Source organism: Grampus griseus (genome assembly GCF_964374135.1).
Source record: "Grampus griseus genome assembly, chromosome: 1".
Taxonomy (NCBI): Eukaryota; Metazoa; Chordata; class Mammalia; order Artiodactyla; family Delphinidae; genus Grampus; species Grampus griseus.
Window position 1 is genome coordinate 148,655,296 of NC_139017.1, and position 20,735 is coordinate 148,676,030.

The window sequence follows — 20,735 nt, forward strand, 5'->3', positions numbered from 1 at the left end:
CGGCTGGCGCTCCTGGTTCCGCTGGGGGACGGGGTCCAGGCTGGGGGAAGGCCAAAGAGGCGGTGCAGCCTCGTGGGCGTGCGCTGCCGGGTTTGGGAGGCGGGGCTTCACTCGGGGCGGGGCTCCACTCTGGGGCGGGGATTCCCGGGGGTGGGACTCGGGCTTCCCTGGCCTCCCTGGCCGGTGACCAGCGGTCCCGTTAGGTCTGAGCGGCCATGGCGGCGCGCTCGTTGAGGCTGCTGACCACATTGCTGGCGGTCGCCACCTCTGCCTGCCGGGCCGAGGCGGAGTCCGAGGCGGAATGGGACATGACGGCGCCTGATCTGCTCTTCGCGGAGGGGACCGCGGCCTATGCTCGCGGTGACTGGGCCGGGGTGGTTCTGAGCATGGAGCGGGCGTTGCGTTCGCGGGCCGCCCTGCGCGCCCTTCGCCTGCGCTGCCGCACCCGGTGTGCCGCCGACCTCCCGTGGGAGCTGGACACGGACTCGCCCCCCAGCCTGGCGCAGGCCTCGGGCGCCGCCGCCCTGCACGACCTACGCTTTTTCGGGGGCTTGCTGCGCCGCGCCGCTTGCCTGCGCCGCTGCCTCGGGCCGTCGGCCGCCCACTCGCTCAGCGAGGAGCTGGAATTGGAGTTCAGCAAGCGGAGCCCATACAACTACCTACAGGTCGCCTACTTCAAGGTGCAGATCTGCCTGGGCCCCGGGGCGGCCGGGGTCCTTCTGGGTGTGGTTGCCCCGGGGGAACTTGGGGGGCCAGGGAAGTGCTCGCAGAGAGGGAAAGTGGCGTCTTGGCCAGGGAGCTCTTCCCGGATCCAGGGAGAGCAGAGACCCTGCCGGGAGACGAGGCTCTCCGGTTCGCATAGGCAGATGGTGACCCCAAAGATCCAGCCGGGGTTAAGGCACAGACCAAGCAAAACTTGGTCTTGTGTTCCCCGAGAGGCCTCTTAGAGGGAACTACAGCGACAGCTTGGGTCTCTGATCCTAATTTTGTTGTAAGTTACCGAGTGAGAAGCTAAGACCTTTCTACAGTATCTTCCTTCCGGTTCGCTCTTCAGTGATGCTTTTCCTGCTGCCCGAGTGCAACAGCTTTCTTTCAGGACATGAGGTTGCCACGTCGCCAGTAGAGGCTGTCTGGCCCCTCCCTGTAAGGGACCCTCTGGCTGGTCGGTCAGGTTTCCAAAGAAAATGAGTACTTTTAGGAATTCCAGAGTGCCTTAAGTCCAAGTGTATACATAGATTTGGAGTGCTTCTGATTTATGATGATAATGAGAGCCAACACATACTTTCAGGCACTATTAAGTACTTTACGTTTATTAATTCATTTGCCCAGATTCTGGCAATATCCTGTAAAGTAAGTGCTGTTATTAGCCCATTTTGTTGGGGAAAAAACGAAGAAGGAGGGACTTCCCTGGTGGTGCAGTGGTTAAGAATCTGCCTGCCAATGCAGGGGACATGGGTTCGTTCCCTGGTCCGGGAAGATCCCACATGCCGCGGAGCAACTAAGCCCGTGCACCACAACTACTGAGCCTGCATGCCACAACTACTGAAGACCGCGTGCCTAGAGCCCGTGCTCCGCAACAAGAGAAGCCACCGCAATGAGAAGCCTGCACACTGCAACGAACAGTAGCCCCCGCTAGCTGCAACTAGAGAAAGCCCGTGCGCAGCAATGAAGACCCAACGCAGCCAAAAATTAATTAGTTAATTAATTTAAAAAAAAAAGGAAGAAGGAGCTGTGCCGGGTATCTATTATATCTATAGTTTAACAGACCTTCAATTCAACCTAAAGAGAGACTTAGAAAATCTTGGGGACCTCAAATTTCCACCTTTCCACAAGCATTATGCTTACACAGTTCTGGTCCATTCCTCCTAGTTTCCCAGAAGAGTGCTGGACTTGAAACCAAAATAATTGGGCTATGTCTTTGGTCATGTCACTTAACAGCACTTTTTAAAATTCTTTGACATTTACTGAATACTTACTACATCCCAGTTCTTGTACAGGTAATTAAAATGCTTCACTTTATATTTTTTTGTGTTACCTTGCTTTGCTGTTAAGAGTCACTTTAGTAGTAAGGGCTACTGAAAGGGTATGTACATCCAACTGTGGGAACACAAAGGAGGAGGAATCTAGCTTTGTGTCAGAGAAGTTAGACTTGAAAGAAGAGGTGACATTTGAAGCTGATCTCAAATATTGTTAGAGGAGAGGAAGGATGGCCATTCACGATAGAATGGGGCCAGACTGGGAAGAGAATTCTGCAGGCTTCAAGGAGCCATCGTCAGAACTGGGCTGTAGAATGCTACTTCTGGAAGCCATGTGACGTAGGCCTTGGGAGAAGGAGAAAGTGGTGGCAGGGTGAACCATTAGGAGATGACTTCAGTTGTCCACATAAGACAAAGAAATGAGGTGCTTCGTGCTTAGAGGGTAAAGAAGGGCTGGGGGGTGGGGTGAGGGGTGTGGAGATGGAGAACAGAGAAAGGCAAGAGCAGTCCTGAAAGATATGGGAGAGAGAATCAATCCATAAAAGGGACAGACTTGAGAGAATTTCTAATTTTATAATTAAGGCAACTGAGGTACAGAGATGGCAACTGTTGACCGTGGGTCACCTAGCTATTTGGGGGTCACAGCCAGGGCTGACTTCTTGTTTAGTGTGCATTTACTAGTACTGATGATCAGAAAAGAAAAAATATTTTTCTTAGCATATTACTAATGTGCTAGGATTTACATTTATTGAGCTAACATTTATTTTATTTTATTTTTGTAAAGGGAACGCTATTTATTTATTTATTTATTTGGCTGTGTTGGGTCTTTGTTTCTGTGCGAGGGCTTTCTCTAGTTGCGGCGAGCGGGGGCCACTCTTCATCGCGGTGCGCGGGCCTCTCACTATCGCGGCCTCTCTTGTTGCAGAGCACAGGCTCCAGACGCGCAGGCTCAGTAGTTGTGGCTCACGGGCCCAGTCGCTCCGCGGCATGTGGGATCTTCCCAGACCAGGGCTCGAACCCGTGTCCCCTGCATTGGCAGGCAGATTCTCAACCACTGCACCACCAGGGAAGCCCGAGCTAACATTTATTAAGCACTTAATATGTGCCCAGAACCATGCGTTAGAAGCTGGATATATATCCTCTCATTTAACTTCCCCAGCAATCCTGTGAGGTAGTGAGTACTATCTTCAGATAACCGATTAGAGAACTGAGTTTAGAGAGTAAACTTTAACTTGCCTAAAGCCCCAACAAGTGAATAATTAAACCTACCTTTGTCACCAGTCTGACACCACAACCCATGTAATTAATCATTAGATCATCAGTGATTTTTTTTTCAGGTAAGAATCACGTTTTCCTTTTAATTGACACCGTTTCCTCTCTCGGGTGCTACTTTGGTAATGATTAGGTCCCCACCTCTCAAGAACATTGCATCTGAACAGGCTGAGACAGAGCCAGTGTGAACACAGACCCCAAACCAGGGCTTTTGGAATAACAAGAACAGAAAAAAACAGCCTTTCTCTTCACTTACAAAGGGAGTCACTCAGAGGGTCCAAAGCTTTGTTTTCCAAACGTAGAAAACCTGGAGCTCAATGCAAACTGGAAACCAAAATATATCAGAAATGGAGCATAGCGCTTTGTCAGATACTCAAGGGCTGATCATCCTGCCTCTTCTACAAGGAATGGCCCTGCCCCAGCATTTTTTTTTTTTTTTTTTTTTTTTTGCAGTACGCAGGCCTCTCACTGTTGTGGCCTCTCCTGTTGCGGAGCACAGGCTCCGGATGCGCAGGCTCAGCGGCCATGGCTCACGGGCCCAGCCGCTCCGCGGCATGTGGGATCTTCCCGGACCGGGGCACGAACCCGTGTCCCCTGCATCGGCAGGCAGGCTCTCAACCACTGCGCCACCAGGGAAGCCCCGCTCCAGTATTTTTAAAGGAAGATGTTTTGTTTCTATTTCACTTTCCAACTGGGTATAAAATCTACTAAAAGGGATACAATGAATCAGAATAAATCAGCTCGCTCACAAGAGACACTCTCAGATAATGATTTTTGGTTGCTGAGATTATTCAGCACGTTATTTCAAAGTGGCAACATTCAGGACAATCTGAGAAGAGAATTCAGAAGTGGCAGCTACATTTGCTGTTAGGTTCATGTGAGATACACATACACACAACCCATTTTTCAGTGTACATGTCAAGGGGCCAAGCCCCCGATCAGCACAATACGTTATTTTGTACATTACACGTACAGAACAACAGAGGGAGAGACACCTCCTTGGAGAGGTTCATACACTCTGAAGGAGGCTGGAGCCCAGCGCCCCAGGCCTGGGGCGTTAGCAGGCGTTAGCTGGACCCCTTCTGTTCTTTGGTCGCGGCGACCTCAGAAGCAGCCGATTCCTCTAATCCATCTGCTGGCTTCTCCTCCTCGTCCTCCTCCTGGGGATAGAGGTCCGGATACTTCTGCATGCACTCCTGCATGGCCTGGAACTGGTCTACACAGTCCGACCCCTTGACATCCTCTGTGCTGCAGTGGAAGCAGGAAAAGACCGCCTTGAACTGTTCCCCACACGGGCCGCTGGCCATGCCCCCAAGGCACGGGCAGTTACAGCTGAGGTCTCCATTGGGCAGGATCCGTCAGTGCTCCTCTTACAGATCATTGGGGTCGTCGGCCACCAGCCCCGCGTTGCTTGGAGTTTCATGGTCTTCTTTGGTCACAAATATGATTCGATCCTTCCCTTCCTGCCGGCAGTAGGCCACAGTGCAGCCCAGCACTCCGACCTCGCGGCGACTGTGGCGGCGGCCTCACGCCGTGACCTCTCCGCTGCCAGGCAGGCGGCTTGGAGACCCGCGCAGACCCACCTAGTGATTTATTTTGGATTCTACATATGAAGCTGTATAATTTTGATATGCTGGAGTCCATTGCTATGGGCATGATTGTGACCTGTAGCACATTTTCCCCCCTCAGATTTCTGTATAGCCACTTATTTTAACCTCATGAGCCCTGGGCTTTGAAAAGTCAGAAGATGCCATGTCTGGATTTTGTATAGGATCTTAAAACTTTTCAGCCACCCACCTTTTCCCTGAATGTGTCAAAAACACGTACGCAGAGGAAAAAACAAATATATATATATATACATTATATATATATATACATACATTATATATATTTCCCCCCCCGCAGGCAGCTTCTTTGGCATGGTCTAATTGTTAACTGCTGTTTCTCCCCTACCCCTTAACCCTTGACTCCTTAGACTTTCTTCAGCTTAGTCGCCTCATCCAAAGCTCAAGAGTATATTATTTAGGCAGTCAGTCTTCCATAGCATTCCCCCTACAATACCACCTTTGTTTTAGAATAGAATGTTTACACTTCTGAAGCATTGCCTCCTGTAATTTGAGGAATCTCTAATGCTGATTTGGGAAATAGCTGAAAACCTGCCCAGGGCCCCATGCTTCTAATCTCTGGTATGTAGTTCCTGCAATAGGTGTGTTTTCTGGGCTTGGCAGGGGCTGAGGCCCACTGGGCGGAAGGCTCAGGGAGGCGGGGATTTCCTGTTTACTGTGAACTGCACATTTGGACACAAACCATCAAGGTTTGGGTGTGGCAACCATGTTCTTGTTCCTCACCCGTAGATAAACAAGTTGGAGAAAGCCGTAGCAGCAGCTCACACCTTCTTCGTGGGCAACCCTGAGCACATGGAGATGCGTCAGAACCTGGACTATTACCAAACCATGTCTGGGGTGAAGGAAGCCGACTTCAAGGATCTCGAGGCCAAACCCCACATGGTGAAAACAAAAAACAAACAAGACACGCTATCCCTGTCTCTCGCTCTTTCTGTTTATAGTGACATTCACTAGGGTTGCTTTCTGATTACAGAAGTAATGTATGTTCATTGTACAACATTAGAAAAATGCAAATACGCAAAAACCAGAAAGTAATCATCTATAATAGTGCCACCTTCAGAAAACCAGTAGTTGATATTTTGGCCTATTTTTTAAGTCTTCAGTATTTCTAATTTTTAAACCTAATTTGGCGTCATATTGTGTATGTATTTTTCATCATCCCTTTTGAACTGACATATGATGCTGATGCGTCTTTTCTCATGTCTTCAAGTTTTCTTTGAAAACACAATTTTTAGTGGCTGCATGACAATCCTTCTTCTGCACACATCGTATTCATTTACTTGTCAAATTTTTTTGGTCATGTAGGTTTCTGCTTTTCACTACAGTGAGTGGTACAGTATTCCTCAATGTTCTTATTCTATTTATTTAGCAGGAAAAGTCTGTGTCCCATAAGAGGTATTGTCTATGATGACATAGCATTTTTAAAAAATATTTATTTATTTGGCTGCGCCGGGTCTTAGTTGTGGCCTGCGGGGAATCTTCGTTGCAGCACACGGGATCTTTAGTTGCCACAGGTGGGATCTAGTTCCCTGACCAGGGATTGAACCTGGGCCCCCTGCATTGGGAGCACAGAGCCTTAGCCACTGGACCACCAGGGAAGTCCCGATACAGCATTTTCATAAAGGGCATATGTTGTAGTTTAGAAATAGGCATATTAGAAACAACATCAAAATGACTTTTAAAAGTAAACTGTGTACATCTAGTACATTATACAACTGTACACAGTTTGGATTTTTTCTTTTTTTTTCTTTTTTAGTGATTCTGTGACAAATGAAAATGGTTATTGTCCGCAAGAAGGGAGCCATGTCCCACAGAGAGCAGAAGCAAAGTCTGTAATCAGCTGCAGCAGCCCAAATCCGTCCTTACTGCTAGAAAGATTGCTTTCATCACCTCAAACCACATTCTGATAGCTAAGAGTTAAAATTTCTTTTATTAAATTTTTATTTTGAAAACTTGCAGCCCCACAAAAAAAGTGCAAGAAAATGACAGTGAATTCCCATATATCTTTCAAGTAGATTGAGCTAAATGTTTTTAAATTTCAAAAGAAAGTCAGATGTAAAGACTGACTAAGTAAAGACCATTTCCAGCAGGCTTTCTTTGTGTAGCAGCCACCCTTTCCATCCGTAACCTGAGAGGGCTACGGGGATGCCCGTGGAGGTGGCCGTGGGCAAGGAGGGAGGGCTGTCTGCAGTCTGCCCTGCATCTGAGTACCGCTTCCTCCCAGTAGCATGAGTTTCGGCTGGGAGTGCGCCTCTACTCCGAGGAGCAGCTGCAGGAAGCCGTGCCCCACCTGGAGACGGCGCTGCGGGGGTACTTCGCGGCAGACGAGGAGTGCCGTGCCCTCTGTGAAGGGCCCTACGACTACGACGGATACAACTACCTGGAATACAACGCCGACCTCTTCCAGGCCATCACAGGTGCGGGCCCCAAACCCAGCCCTCGGCCAGGCCTCTGGGTTCTGAGGGCAACAACGTGATTCTGCAGACACAGCATCTTCAGCCTCATTCCTGAATCTCTTAAATCCGGGAACCTGACTGAAAATTGCTTCCACTTGAATTTGTTCATCTTAAGCAGCATTTGAATCCTGGAAATTGACCTTATGGTTCTTCCCTCTCCTCGATTCCTTTCAGACCATTACGTCCAGGTCCTCAGCTGTAAGCAGAACTGTGTCACCGAGCTTGCTTCCCACCCAAGTCGAGAGAAGCCCTTTGAAGACTTCCTCCCATCGCATTATAATTATCTGCAGTTTGCCTACTACAACAGTAAGGCCTCCCTTCTCTTTCTCAGCTGCTTTTCACTAAGCCAAAAGCAAGGAAGGCAGGGATCATGGCCACTGTGCTTCTTCAGGCTGTTTGGTTTCTCTCTTGGGCTCTGGCAGGCAGCATGCCAGGTGATCCCTGAATACCCTGTTACAAGCCACCTTCCAAGAAGCAGTACCAGCAGCCTGAGAAGCTGGGGGAGGGAGACTCTAGGGCCTCACCCTCTGGTGCCCTCTATAACATTTATAATCTCATTTTGCACCTGAGTTAAGTTATAGTAAAGGCAAGGGTGTGCTTCCATTTAAACCAGCTCACAGGGCATTTCCCCGCCCTTCTCCCTCATGTAGCACTGATGCTCTGGGGTGGGGTGAGGGGGCTGTCAGTATCCAGAAAAGCAACAAGTCAGCGGGTCTTTACTGAGTCCCCACTGTGTGCTAAGCATCACAGCATATTCAAGAATATACACTTTTATGGTTGAGGAGACCAACACGTATCAACAAGAACTCTGCGAAAGAGACAATCTGCTATTGGAATCTTCCCTTCTCTTCTGAAAATCCATAGGGAAGAAAAGGTAGGAAGACAGGGGAATATTCCTGAAATTGGTCTACTGATTGGGAATATTAGGGCCAATGTTTGAATTACTTGCAGGCACTGAGCACCTTAAAAATCAATCGTATATTCTATCATTTATTCTGCAACTTCTCCCACCAAATCAGGCAGTCGTGTTATGTAGCTGGTGCCACCTTGCCATGTCATCATTGCCTCGAGCTGTGCTGAGACTGAACACTGGGCGGTTCACGGTACCCAGGATTCGATGCTTTCTTCTCAGCCATTTTTTCCCCTTTGCAGTTGGGAATTACACACAGGCCATTGAATGTGCCAAGACCTATCTCCTCTTCTTCCCCAATGATGAGGTGATGAGCCAGAATCTGGCCTACTACACAGCCATGCTTGGAGAAGAGCAAGCCAGATCCATCGGCCCCCGTGAGGTGAGAGACTTGCATTACTTTGGGTGGCTGCCAGCTGAACCCAGACCAGAAAGCAGAGAGTGGGGTAGAGGAGGAGGAGCCGGGGCTGCTCGGGCAGTGAGGGGTGGGGGCAGGTTGCCTGGGTGGGTGTGAGTGCACAGAAAGCGGGGAATAAGCCAGTACCTTAATTAGCACAATCTGGGCCCCGAAGTCTGTGCTCCGAGTCGGCAGGGAAAAGCAGAACTGCAAAGCAGCCATGTTCTTTCCCTTTCTCAGCACCTCCACTTTGAGACTTGACTTGGCCAAGATATATCATTTTCTACTTCATGCTAAATTTTTTTTTCACTCAACTCTTTTCTGCCTCGGTTTTCTTCCCCGCCCCCGCTTCTTTCTGCCATTGTTCTGTCTCTCCCTGTTTCAGCATTATACCCATCTCACTCCCAAACGAGGAAAAAAATCTATGTAATAGAAAGACTAAAACGAAAGGCACTGAAGTGGAAGCAGGCCCACGCCTGCACTGCCGGGGGGACTGCACTTTGTGCTGTTCACTTCACAATGGCTATTTCTGGAATTACGGGTGATTTTTGTGTTTTGCTCCTTTATATTTTCTAAATTCCCTGCAGTAAATGGGTATCATTTTTGTATTAAAAACATGAAAAGTTCTCTGTTTTTAACTTAATGAAGTTCAATACTGCGAACCTCGATATTTGTACATATGCCTTGCACAGGCCCTAGATCCTCTCCTTCTTGAGCCCAGAACAATGAGGTGGATTTGAAGTCACTAATCTGGACTCAAGTCCTGGCTCCTCTACTTACTAGCCATGTGATTTTTGACGCATCATGTGGAATCTTAGTCATGCTGCACTGCCCTTCTGAGTCTCATTTTCTCCTTCTGTAAAATAGGATTATGGTTCTTGCTCTGTCTTCAACACAGGACAAGTGTGAGCGTCAAATGAGATGGTGAGCCGACAGGTGCTGTACAAAGTGTTGTGTGGACAGGTGGCATCACAGGGGTCTTGCTGATGGTACATAAGTAGCGGGTGGCGGGTTTTCTTACCTCTAACTTCAGCCACCTCCTGAGATGGGGTGGCTTGTCACTGTGGCCCTCAATCACTTGTGTCCTGCTGGCCTCTCCAAAACCCAATCTTACAGTCTGTAAAAGTAGCTGTAACTTTGGATCCGTTTTTCCTTTTGTCAAAGAAAAAAAAAAGTTAGATAGCTACAGTGACTCTAGAGGCCCCTCAGTTGTGTATGCAACAAGTCTATCGGACACATGTAGCGGGTGAGAAAGCAGGCACACCCCTGGGCTGTTGGTAGGGCTGCAAACTACTGTTCATGTACCCAGAGATCTGACTGCCGGGGATTCACCCTTGGCTGTACTACACAAGCGTGCAAAGGTAAACGTGCACAGATGTGCATCAGAAGTCCGCCGCTAAAAGCAAAAAACTGGAAACAAGCTCAATGCTATCAATTTGGGGAACTGGTTAAATAAAATTGGCACGTTCGTTCAATGACATACAAGATAAGCATTATGTTGCTTGAGTGGATTCCTACGTACCAATATGAAATTGTCTCCATGATGTAATTTTAGGTAAAGAAAAGGAAGACATAGAACTGTAGTGGTATCCTATTTACATTTTTTGGTAGTACATATATATTTTGAAGTTTTTTAACTTTCTGCACAGATTGGTAAGAAACTGTTCATCAGGATTAACCCCCCCACCCCCAGGCATGGGCCTGTGGGTCAGGGGCTAGGTGGGGGAGGACTGAACATTTCTATGTATGTCTCTCGATACTCCGGGGGTTTCTTTTAGCTACACTTGTACTACTTTCATGTCTTTTTGAATGCCATCTAAAACTGCCCTGGAAAGGTGTACAATCCGAGATTTGTGAAATGCTGTGGTGAATATCATAGTAGAGGGGTCCGCGAGCTAGAGTGGGAGCACGGAGGAAAAGTAAGCAACTGGCGGGTCCGGGAAGGCTTCACCAGAGGCAGTGGTGTTGACAATTGGTTTTAAAAGCCTTCAGTAGGTGAATGAGTCAGAGAAGGGCCTTTTAGATGGAGAGCAGCATGTGCAAACCACCTGGACAACAGTCCCATGTGAACGGAAGATGGTGCTGGGGAGTTGCAGGCAATGAGGCCTGGGAGGGTCAGATTTTTGAGGAGTCTTGAGTGCCTCTCCAGGACCTTGGACCCTACTGTGTGAGGCAGGCAGTGGTGAGCCGTCAGAGGGTTTTAAGCAGCCTGATGTGATGTGATGGGGCAGGGCTCAGAATAGGAGGTGCCGGAGGCCGTCACGGTGCAGAGAGAGCCACCGAGGCCTGAGTGAGGTGGGGGGCGGGAGGAGGGGAGAGGTGGGACTGGCGGTGGGCCAGGGGTTCATGCCTCCCTCCTCTCAGGGTCTAATTAGGCACCACGTTCCCAGCCTGGGAGACACGTGCACGGCGCTGGCCGCGGGGCACGCAGGTGGCAGGATTCCGCCCTCACAGCCTCCTGCCCTGCCCGCACTCCAGCCCAGGGTGGCTCATTTTTCCTCTGTTCACTGGGAAAAGCAGGTGGATGATGCGGCAGTAACAGACCTCCCCTTCTGGTTGTGTGGCGCTTACTGTGGAAAATAAGCACCCTTCAAATGTGCGTGGCATTTTATAGTTTACAAAAATTTTTCATAGCTTTTCTTTCGTTTGATTCTCATAACAACCCAGTGAGGTGGGGTCATCAACCTACCCTGAAGTTAAAAACCAAGGCTCGGGCTTCCCTGGTGGCACCGTGGTTGAGAGTCCGCCTGCCGATGCAGGGGACACGGGTTCATGCCCCGGTCCGGGAAGATCCCACATGCCGCGAAGCGGCTGGGCCCGTGAGCCGTGGCCGCTGAGCCTGCGCGTCCGGAGCCTGTGCTCCGCAACGGGAGAGGACACAACAGTGAGAGGCCCACGTACCGCAAAAAAAAAAAAGAAAACCAAGGCTCTTCCTTCTTGGATCCGCAATCCTGAGAGTCTCTAATAACCCTCCTCTTGCCACCCCCTCCCATATGGAGACTGGTTACCTTGTCGTTGTCCTCTTGGGCCGCTAGATGGTGACCGTCTGGATTTGAGATGGCGCGTCTCCTAGTCTCTTTGCTTGGTTAAGATCCCTCCCCCTGACCCTTTATAGTCATATTAGTGAGTCTGGGGCAGAAAGGGAAAATAAGTGGTCAGTCTACCATTTCTAACTAGAACTGCCCTTCTGGAAAGAAGGTAACTAACATCTGTTGAGCGCTGTCCCAGGCCAAGCACTGAGCTAGGTGGTTTATACCCATCATCGCGTTTAATCATCACAGGCACCCCGTGAGGTGGGCGCTATTCTTGCCATTTTCGAGATGAGGACATTTAGGCTCCAGGAAATGAGTTAACTTGCGTAGCAGCCTATGGCTGCCCATGGTGACCGGAATCTCTGTTTCCCTGATTTATTCCAGTGCCGGCACAGTTCTGACACATAGCTGATACTCAGCACATCAGTGTTGAATGAGTAGATGGTAGAAGTGGGACTTGCTCCCTGGCAGGTTCATAGAGCAGCTGGAGAGGGTTAAAGGAGATGACACATGCCTAGCTTGGTGTCCAGTACTAGGTGAGGGAGGCCAGTTGTTTAAACTCCTTAGGAGAAAATTTCCATCTTCCTCTTGGGTAAATACAAGAGGTGATATAGGCCTCATTGACGCCTTCAAAGTTTTCCTTATTGCCCTCATCTTTTTTTTCAACTGATGATGTCTTCTTTTTCTTTTCCTTCCTTCTTCTGCTGCTGGGAGACTAGCAGGGCACCTAGGGAAAGATGTGACCCCAGAAGGTACTTAGTTTCCCTGCCCTGGGTAAGCCCTACCACTGAGCACGTGTGGGAATGGCCGGATGCTGGACCCAGCTGCTCCTGCACTGGCCCAACTCCCGGGAGGGATACCGTCCACTCCAAGTCTGAGGGGAGGCAGATGGCATAGGAAAAAGCACGTGGGCTTTAGGATTGGAGAGACCCAGGCTTGGATGTAGGTCCCTGCTCTATCATCTCCTATAGTGTCACCCCAAACAAGTCGCATATCCCCTCTGTACCTCAGTGTCTTTGTCTGTAAAATGAGGATAATCTCATCAACCTCCAAGGTGGCTGTAAAGATTAAATGAATAACGCAGGAGTCACCTAACACCTAGGTTTTTCTTCCCCTGTGTGTTGAACTCCTGCGGAAGTCAAGAAGGAGTAATTTTCCTTCCTTAAAGAGTATTTCCTGAGAATCCTCAGGTTTTCTGCCTCAGAGATTAACGGCAAGGGAAGGAAAGGGGGCTGTTTCCCTATAAGGGAAGCCTGGCTATGCCACCCTCAGAGGGGCTGCTTGTGTCAGGCAAGAGGAACCCTTGAGCACAGACGTGAGAGTTTTGTCCCAAACGGGGGGACGGACACACTAGTGATAGTGGGAGAGGAAGCCTTGGGTCGCACGGGGGGCAACAGTGTGGCACGTAGGGGTGGGGAGTGCGGGCTAGAGTCAGCGGCAGGGCTGAGTACCAGGGCGTCCCTCCCACTGCGTTTCCTCAGAGTGCCCAGGAGTACCACCAGCGAAGCCTGCTGGAGAAAGAACTGCTCTTCTTCGCTTATGACGTTTTTGGAATTCCCTTTGTTGACCCGGTGAGCCAGGGTGCAGGGAGCCGGAGTGGGGCGGGGATGCAAGGGATGGGCTGAGCTGTACACCGTGTGCCTCTGGGGAGAGGGCCGTTGCGGGGTTGAGCCAAAGAGGAGATCTGCGTGGACTAGAGACGGGGAATTCTGGGCAGCCAGGTACAGGTGACTCAGTTCCAGAGACCTCTCACTTTATCTCCTGAAAGGAGGCCGGTGAGAAGGTGGATTCCCTGTAGGCCCTAGTATGTGCATCAAGACCTGGAAGATTCAGCAGGTCACCCGACACTGTTCATTTTTTCCTGCTCTGCTTTTAGGATTCATGGACTCCAGAAGAGGTGATTCCCAAGAGACTGCAAGAGAAACAGAAGTGAGGGCCTTGAAGAAACTGCATGATTGGATCAGTGTGATGAAGCACTTGAGGCTTCCTGAGCCCAGGCAGAGGCAGATGTGAACTCCTGGCAAGGGGTGGGCAGGTCCAGTATGGGAAGCTGGGGTGGGAGCCTGGCTGGAATACAGCCCTCAGACTGGCTGTGCTCACAGGTCAGAACGGGAAACAGCCGCCCGCATCTCCCAGGAGATCGGAAACCTTATGAAGGAGATTGAGACCCTCGTGGAAGAGAAGACCAAGGAGTCGCTGGACGTGAACAGGCTGACCCAGGAAGGTGAGAGGACGAGCGTGGGGCCACCTCGGCTGTCGTGGAGGCAGCAAGGCTGGGGGTCCCCATGTTAGCTGGGCAGCTCCCCTTAGAGAGCAGCCTCAGGATGCGAGCTGGCACGGGTCAGGGCTCACCCCCGCCGTGGCCCTTCTTCCCTCACCCACGGGACTTCCACCTGCAAAGAGCACTGAGAATTGGCCTTTGGTTAAGAAGTAAGACTCCTGAGTCACAGTGACACTAGTTTAGTTTGCTTCAGTAAGTATTTATAGGAGACAACTTGTCCTCTCTCCTTACCCCCAAACTGTTTTCTCCCAGCTGCCATCATTTGTCCTGTTACCAAGCCTCAAAATCTTCAGGTCTCCTCTGGTGCCCCCTTGCCCATCCCCTCCAATCCTCTGCCAGTTAGGACTCTGCTCTCTTTCTCTCTCCCCAACCCTTTTCTTGTCCCATGGCCTCAGGCGTGCATCAGGCCCCCAGCCCCTCCTCTCTGCACTCATCTTTCCTCCTCCAATCTGTCCTTGCCCCTTCCCACCTGGGGGCTAGACCAGTCTTCCAAACACAGGGACTCTGATGCCGTCCTCCCTGCCTGCCCCTGTAACCGTATGTTCTACCATTCCCCGTTTATGCCTCCTCTTCGTCCTTGGGCCGCTCTCTGCTCACAAGCCTTTGTTCAGGCCCACGCCTCCTCCTAGACACTTGCCATCATCTCTCCCCGTGAGGCGCCTCGGACCCACCCTACAGAGCCTTTCTTAAACTCCAGGCCAGTTGGGATCCCCATCCCCGTTTCTGTTGAACTTCCAAGGCACTTCGTACTTTCACAAGGTCTGCCTTGTGTTGGTCATTTGTGTAACTGTTGGAACAGGTGCTGTCTTCAGGTGTTAATCCCTTGCCTTTTCTAGCACAGTGCTTGGCACACGCTGAGGCCTCAGTAAATAACAGATGGAGTGGAATTGGGTCTGTGGTATGTCCCCAGCACAGGGAGACACCAGGAGAAATAGAAGAGAGAAAGGCTGGCCTGTACTCTACAGTTGCTTCAATTAACAAGTGCTTAATTTAATGAGATTAGCATGTTAAAGAATTTGTCCAGCATTCCTTTGTTTTCAGAGAGCTTTCACCCTGTTATTTCTCTTGGTTCTCATAATCGCCTGGGAAGTGGGTTGGGCAGATTGTAAGATCCTCATTTTAAATAGATGATGATATGATGGTAGCTAAACTTTTCAGCATTTACTAGGTGCCAAGTATCGTGCTAAACTTTTAAGTTGTCTTACTGTTCTTTACATCAAACTTACGAGGTAGATGCTGTTTTACAGATGAGATAAGGCTCAGGGAAGTTAAGTAACTTGCCAAGGTCACACAGCTAGTAAGTGGAGGATCCAGGAGTCAAACCCAGTTCTTTCTGGTCCTGAACTCATGTTTTAGGAATGTCTTTATGATGTTTCCTCAACAATGCGTGAAAGCCCAGGAGTCAACAGCTGTGGACCAGGACTTGGATCTCCTGCCCGTCAGCTCTAAGTTCCATCCTCTGGACCACGCTACCTTTGGAAGTGACCAAACGGGAGGTTTCTCTGGTGAACAGGAAACACCTGGAATTTCTCTTCCTTACAGCAAGGCAATATCTGATGGAGAGTGTCTGGACAGAACTGCTGCTGGATTTAGCTGGTGTTATTGCTTTGCAGGTGGCCCCCTGCTTTATGACGGTATCAGACTCACCATGACCTCCAAAGTCTTGAACGGTTCCCAGCGGGTGGTGATGGATGGTGTAATCTCTGAGGATGAGTGCCGGGAGCTGCAGAGACTGACCAATGTGAGGGAACCCGGTGACCATGCCATCTCCCTAAGGGCCCAGCTTCCCCCGACTAGGTGCCTCTTAGGTGCTGAACGATTGCCTGCCCCTTGCTGCGGGCAGTCGACCACCTCTTCTTGGGCCCTCAGCTGCCTGGCTAACTCCACCTGTTTTTGGGGCCTCGTAGGCAGCAGCAACTTTAGGAGATGGCTACCGGGGTCAGACCTCCCCGCACACTCCCAGCGAAAAGTTCTATGGCGTCACTGTCTTCAAGGCCCTCAAGGTAGGGTCAGTACTCTGTTCTGGAGTGTGGAGAAGGGGGAGGGGGACGCGCAGGCTCTGGGGAGGAGTTGGAGATGGTGGTAGGAAAGGTAAAGTGTCCGCCTGTCAGCGTTCCAGCTGCCACGGAGGCAGGATGAACCATGCTGGGTGAGCTTGACTTCTGAACCATGGCTATTAGTGTAATGATGAGGCAAGCAAAACTGATACCCAAGCTCGAGAGCGCTTTCTGAAGAACCGCTCTACTTCTGAGCAGGTTACTCAAAGAGAAACGTGAAGGCGAGGGGAGGGGGCGATGGCAGAGGGTCGTGTATGGGAAGCAGAGGGACTGGTCCTTGGCGGGCACGAGGAGCGGGGCCTGGCGCCCCTATGGTCTCTGTTGGCCCGCAGAGGAGCGTGCAGCGTAGCTGACCACTGGTCTCCTCGGCAGCTGGGACAGGAAGGGAAGGTTCCTCTGCAGAGCGCTCACCTGTACTACAATGTGACGGAGAAGGTGCGGCGTGTCATGGCGTCCTACTTCCACCTGGACAGCCCCCTCTACTTCTCCTACTCCCACCTGGTGTGCCGCACCGCGATCGAAGGTGGGCCTCCCTCAACCCGCAGCCCCCGTGCAGCACACACTGCCCACCCAGGCACCAGCTGGATGCGGAGGACGCGGAGGAGAGCAGGATATGGTCCCTTTCATCCTGCTGGGGAACCAACGTAAACCACTGCGATGAGTGCAGCAGAGGAAGTTCGAGTCAGTCTCCCCGGGGAGTCGGGAGGGCTTCCCAGAGGAGGTGATGAGAGCTGCGCAGGATGAATAGGAGTTGTGGAGTAGACGGGGCAGCGGGAGGACGTTGGAGCCGGAGGCAGCAGCATGAGCAGAGGAGTGGAGGCATCGAGCAGCCGGCAGCTGGGGGACTAAGAAAGTGGCCACTTCTGGAGCGTAAGGTCAAGGGGGGACGGGGGGCAGCCACGTAAGACTGGTGAGGCCCTCAGAAGCCAAATGACGGAGCGCTGCATTCAAGAGTATTTTGCATCCTGTAAGTCAGTGGTTCTCAACGCTGTTACTGGGCATACGGGTGTCCTTAGGTGAATCATGATCTGCGTTGCAAGTTCTCTGTCACTAATTGTTAAATACCAAATTTCTGAGAGAACTACTTATTTTACAAGTTAGGGCAGGCTGGAGGTTGTTCATCGTTCACTCTCCCTCTGTCACGTTCCCTTTTGCATTCCCTAGGAGGGGTGAGGCACGGCCAGTGTCCAGGAACCACACGTGACCCACAGCCGGGTCTGTCATGCCAGAGCCTTCAGCGGCCCCTGGTGCCGATATGACCCTGATGGGCAGCAGAGATTAGAGGGCTTTACTCTCCCTCAGAAAGTTTGGAATTCTATCAAAATCTGGGCACACCCAAGGAATGTGCCAGACTCGCAACTGTGTGTGTCCCGTCCTCCAGGTGGGGGCCCAGGGGCCTGGGCAGCGGGAAGCCAGGAAGCCAGGAAGAGTCGGCAGGCGGTGAAGGGCTGGGTGAGGCCTTGTTTTTACTCACCGAGGTTAAGGGTTTAAGGTTAGGCCTGCTGCTCTGTGTCTAAAGACTTGGAGAGCGTGGATCCAACCAGAGGAAGGGAAGCTGGTCAGCAGTGACCCCCCTGCCCTCGCATGCCAGCAGGAGAGCTGCAGTGTCCCCTGAGGTGCCCCAGTACTAACGTGTGTCTCCGTGGCCGCAGAGGCACAGGCCGAGAGGAAGGATGGTAGCCACCCCGTCCACGTGGACAACTGCATCCTGAACGCGGAGGCCCTCGTGTGCATCAAGGAGCCCCCCGCCTACACCTTCCGGGACTACAGGTGCCAACTCTGCTCTGAGGCCCCCAGGGCCCTGTGCCCTGCCCCCTCCCCCAACACATGCGTGTTTGGGACCAGCTCCTCCCAGCGTCCAGGATCCTCTGGATTGGGAGTCAGATAACACGGGAATCATTACAGAGCAGTGTGAGAGTAGGACAGGGAAAGGTAGACTTGGTACAGAAGCACCCCAGAGAAGGGCATGGTGGATTCTCAGGGGCGAGGGTAGGGAGGCGGGAAGGTCAGGAGTCATGTCCGTGAGGCTTCAGAGAAGGCCCCCCCCCCCCGCTGCTGGTTGGGAGCACTTGGAGATAAAGGCACTGGAGCCGTGGGTGTCTGAGGGGCGGGAAGAGGAAGTCGGTGTCGAGGTGCTCTCTGCCTTTCCCAGTGCCATTCTTTACCTGAACGCAGACTTCGACGGAGGAAACTTTTTTTTCACTGAACTAGATGCCAAGACTGTGACGGTGAGTGTGCCCTCGTCCCCATCCCTGGGAGGGGAGACACAACCTCAAGGTGCAGGGGGCCCTTCTGGTGGCCAGCACTCCCCTCCCCAAACCAGGGGGCCTCTGCCTAGTCGCCTGTTCTCTTTAGCTCTGGTCTTTGGGAAGCCAGGCAGAGGAGCCATCCCCTCCTGGACCTGAATGACCCCATGTCCCTTCTGAAGGCAGGTTATGGTCTCTGTCCTGTGTACCCCCCTCTGCGTCCCCTTTAGGCAGAGGTGCAGCCCCAGTGCGGAAGGGCCGTGGGATTCTCTTCGGGCACAGAAAACCCGCATGGAGTGAAGGCTGTCACCAGAGGGCAGCGCTGTGCCATCGCTCTGTGGTTCACTTTGGACGCTCGACACAGCGAGCGGGTGAGAGCAGTTGGCGCTGCTGTGACCTGTTCCTGGCAGGGCCCTTGTTCTGCTTCCACCTTCCCCAGTCCCATTGCCGATGCTTAGACGTGAGAGAAGCACTGGGCTTGGGAGTCCAGAGAGACTCCTCGCTTCGGCACTGTGTCACCGTGGTCCCCGGCCCTTCTTCCTGCCTTGGGAATGGGGCTCCAGGTGGGGGGCAGTGGGGACAATATGGGGAGTGATCCTGGTTCTTGGTCCCTCGCTGGGTACCACCTCTGCTGCCTCTGCCCAAGGAGTAGGACCTGCTGGGATTAGGATGAGCTCGGAGGCCACTGGAGAAGAGCCTTCTTGTTCTCCAGGAAGTAGCACCTGAGAGATGGTGAGTGCCTGGTCCAGAGGCCTCTCTGAACAGCCAGGGGTTTGTCCTTGCAGGACAGGGTGCAGGCGGATGACCTGGTGAAGATGCTCTTTAGCCCAGAAGAGACGGACCTCCCCCATGAACAGCCCCAAGAAGCCCAGGAGGGACCCCCCAAGCCCGTACAGGGGTCTGTCTCCAGCAGTGAGTCAGGGCACAAGGATGAGCTCTGACAGCTCACATGTGGACGGTGATCAGACCCACGTGAGGAACTCTGTCCTGCACCCTGGACTGGCCAGCCTCGGGTGAGGAGCGGTGGGGAACTTAGGTCTGCCCCCCAGCTGAGGGGACTCTGCTCATAGCCGTCCACATGGTGCTACTGCCTTTGGAGTGGACATAGCAGGACGGCCCTCTCCCCCGGGCCTGACCAAGGGCTCAGGACGCAGGCCCAGAACCACTCCGGGGGCCTGCACAGGCAGCCGCGTGACAGCAATACAGTATTTAAGTGCCTGTGTAGACCACCAAAGAATAAATGATTCGTGGTTTTTTACTCGGTGGTTTGTTCAGAGTGGAAATGTGCCCGTTGGCCCCGGAGGTCTCACTTGATAAACATTGCTCTGGAGGGCCTTCCCTGGAGGCTCAGTGGTTGAGAGTCCGCCTGCCGATGCAGCGGACACGGGTTCGTGCCTCGGTCCAGGAAGATCCCACATGCCGCGGAGCGGCTGGGCCCGTGAGCCATGGCCGCTGAGCCTGCGCGTCCGGAGCCTGTGCTCCGCAACGGGAGAGGCCACAACAGTGAGAGGCCCCGCGGACCGCAAAAAAAAAAAAAAAAAAAAATTGCTCTGGGCAGGATGCAGTGACAGGCATGGTGTGAAGAGGCCTAGCTCTGTACCCGGCTTGGCCACTTCCTGTGCAGTCTCAGGCCAGACCCTTAACCTCAGGGACCTCAGGGTTGTCATATGTATAACGGGGACCATAATCGCTGCTCTGCCCACCTCTGGGCAGTTGTGGGGCCCACATGCGACGCCGACGTGACAGCATTTTGTAAACTGGAACGCTCTGGGTGGATGGCAGGGATTATTCCTAATCCTTCTCTGGCAGCTAGCAGCGGTCAGCAGTGCTCTGGCATGTTGCCCCCGTGTCGGCCACATGCATCCTGCTCTGATGTCTGGCCTCAGGGTCCTCATACCTCAGGGCTTCCATGTGCAGGACAACACACACCTCTAGGAGACGGAGTAAGAGCAGACCTGGAGATTCAGCTCCTCGGGCCACAAGCCCATCTCCCTCCTGGGCTTGAGATGCAGTGGGGTCGTGAGTTGGGAACCTGCACCCTGAGAGCCCATTTATTCAACCAACCAGTGTTTATTTATTGAGCACCAGCTAAGTGCTGGTGCTGGGAATATGGTGTCAAACCAAACAAGTCCCAGCCCTCACAGAGCTTCTATTTTAGTAAGGGAGACAGGTAACAAACACATAAATGTGTGTGTGTGTAATCCTTTGAGGTAGAAAAGAAGGCCGGTCAGGCCCTGAGGAGAAGGCAACAGCAAGGAGGCCGACGTGCTGACACAGAGCAGCCAGTGAGGTCAGGGTCCCTGGGGCCTGGTCGGCCACTGAGAGCACCTGGGCTTTGACCCAGTGGGACAGGAGCCCTTGGGGGGTTTTGAGCAGGGCGGTGAGAGCATCTGACTTACATTTGAAAGGCCTCAGTGAAGAATGTATGTGGAGAATGGGCTACAAGGGCAAGAACTGAGACAAGGAGAGCAGAACGGAGGCTG

The 20,735-nt window shown here is 52.0% G+C and overlaps 1 protein-coding gene across 4 annotated transcripts; it reads left to right on the top strand.

The window, feature by feature from the left end:
* Positions 1-198: 198 nt before the first annotated feature.
* Positions 199-19,488, top strand: P3H1 (prolyl 3-hydroxylase 1). Of its 4 annotated transcripts, none has more exons than XM_082680456.1 (15): positions 199-680; positions 5,603-5,755; positions 7,101-7,290; positions 7,504-7,635; positions 8,482-8,621; positions 13,150-13,239; positions 13,545-13,597; positions 13,771-13,892; positions 15,563-15,690; positions 15,857-15,952; positions 16,379-16,529; positions 17,659-17,776; positions 18,159-18,234; positions 18,483-18,623; positions 19,038-19,488. In XM_082680456.1, the coding sequence occupies exons 1-15, from the start codon at positions 216-218 to the stop codon at positions 19,191-19,193; spliced, it is 2,211 nt and encodes a 736-aa protein (XP_082536582.1). In that variant the 5' UTR covers positions 199-215; the 3' UTR covers positions 19,194-19,488. The 4 variants fall into 4 exon arrangements, 3 of the variants coding, with proteins under 3 accessions (XP_082536582.1, XP_082536583.1, XP_082536581.1); XM_082680457.1 differs by having other exon boundaries at positions 202-680; positions 13,747-13,892; XR_014298439.1 differs by lacking the exons at positions 18,483-18,623; positions 19,038-19,488 and adding an exon at positions 17,388-17,458 and having other exon boundaries at positions 202-680.
* Positions 19,489-20,735: the final 1,247 nt, after the last annotated feature.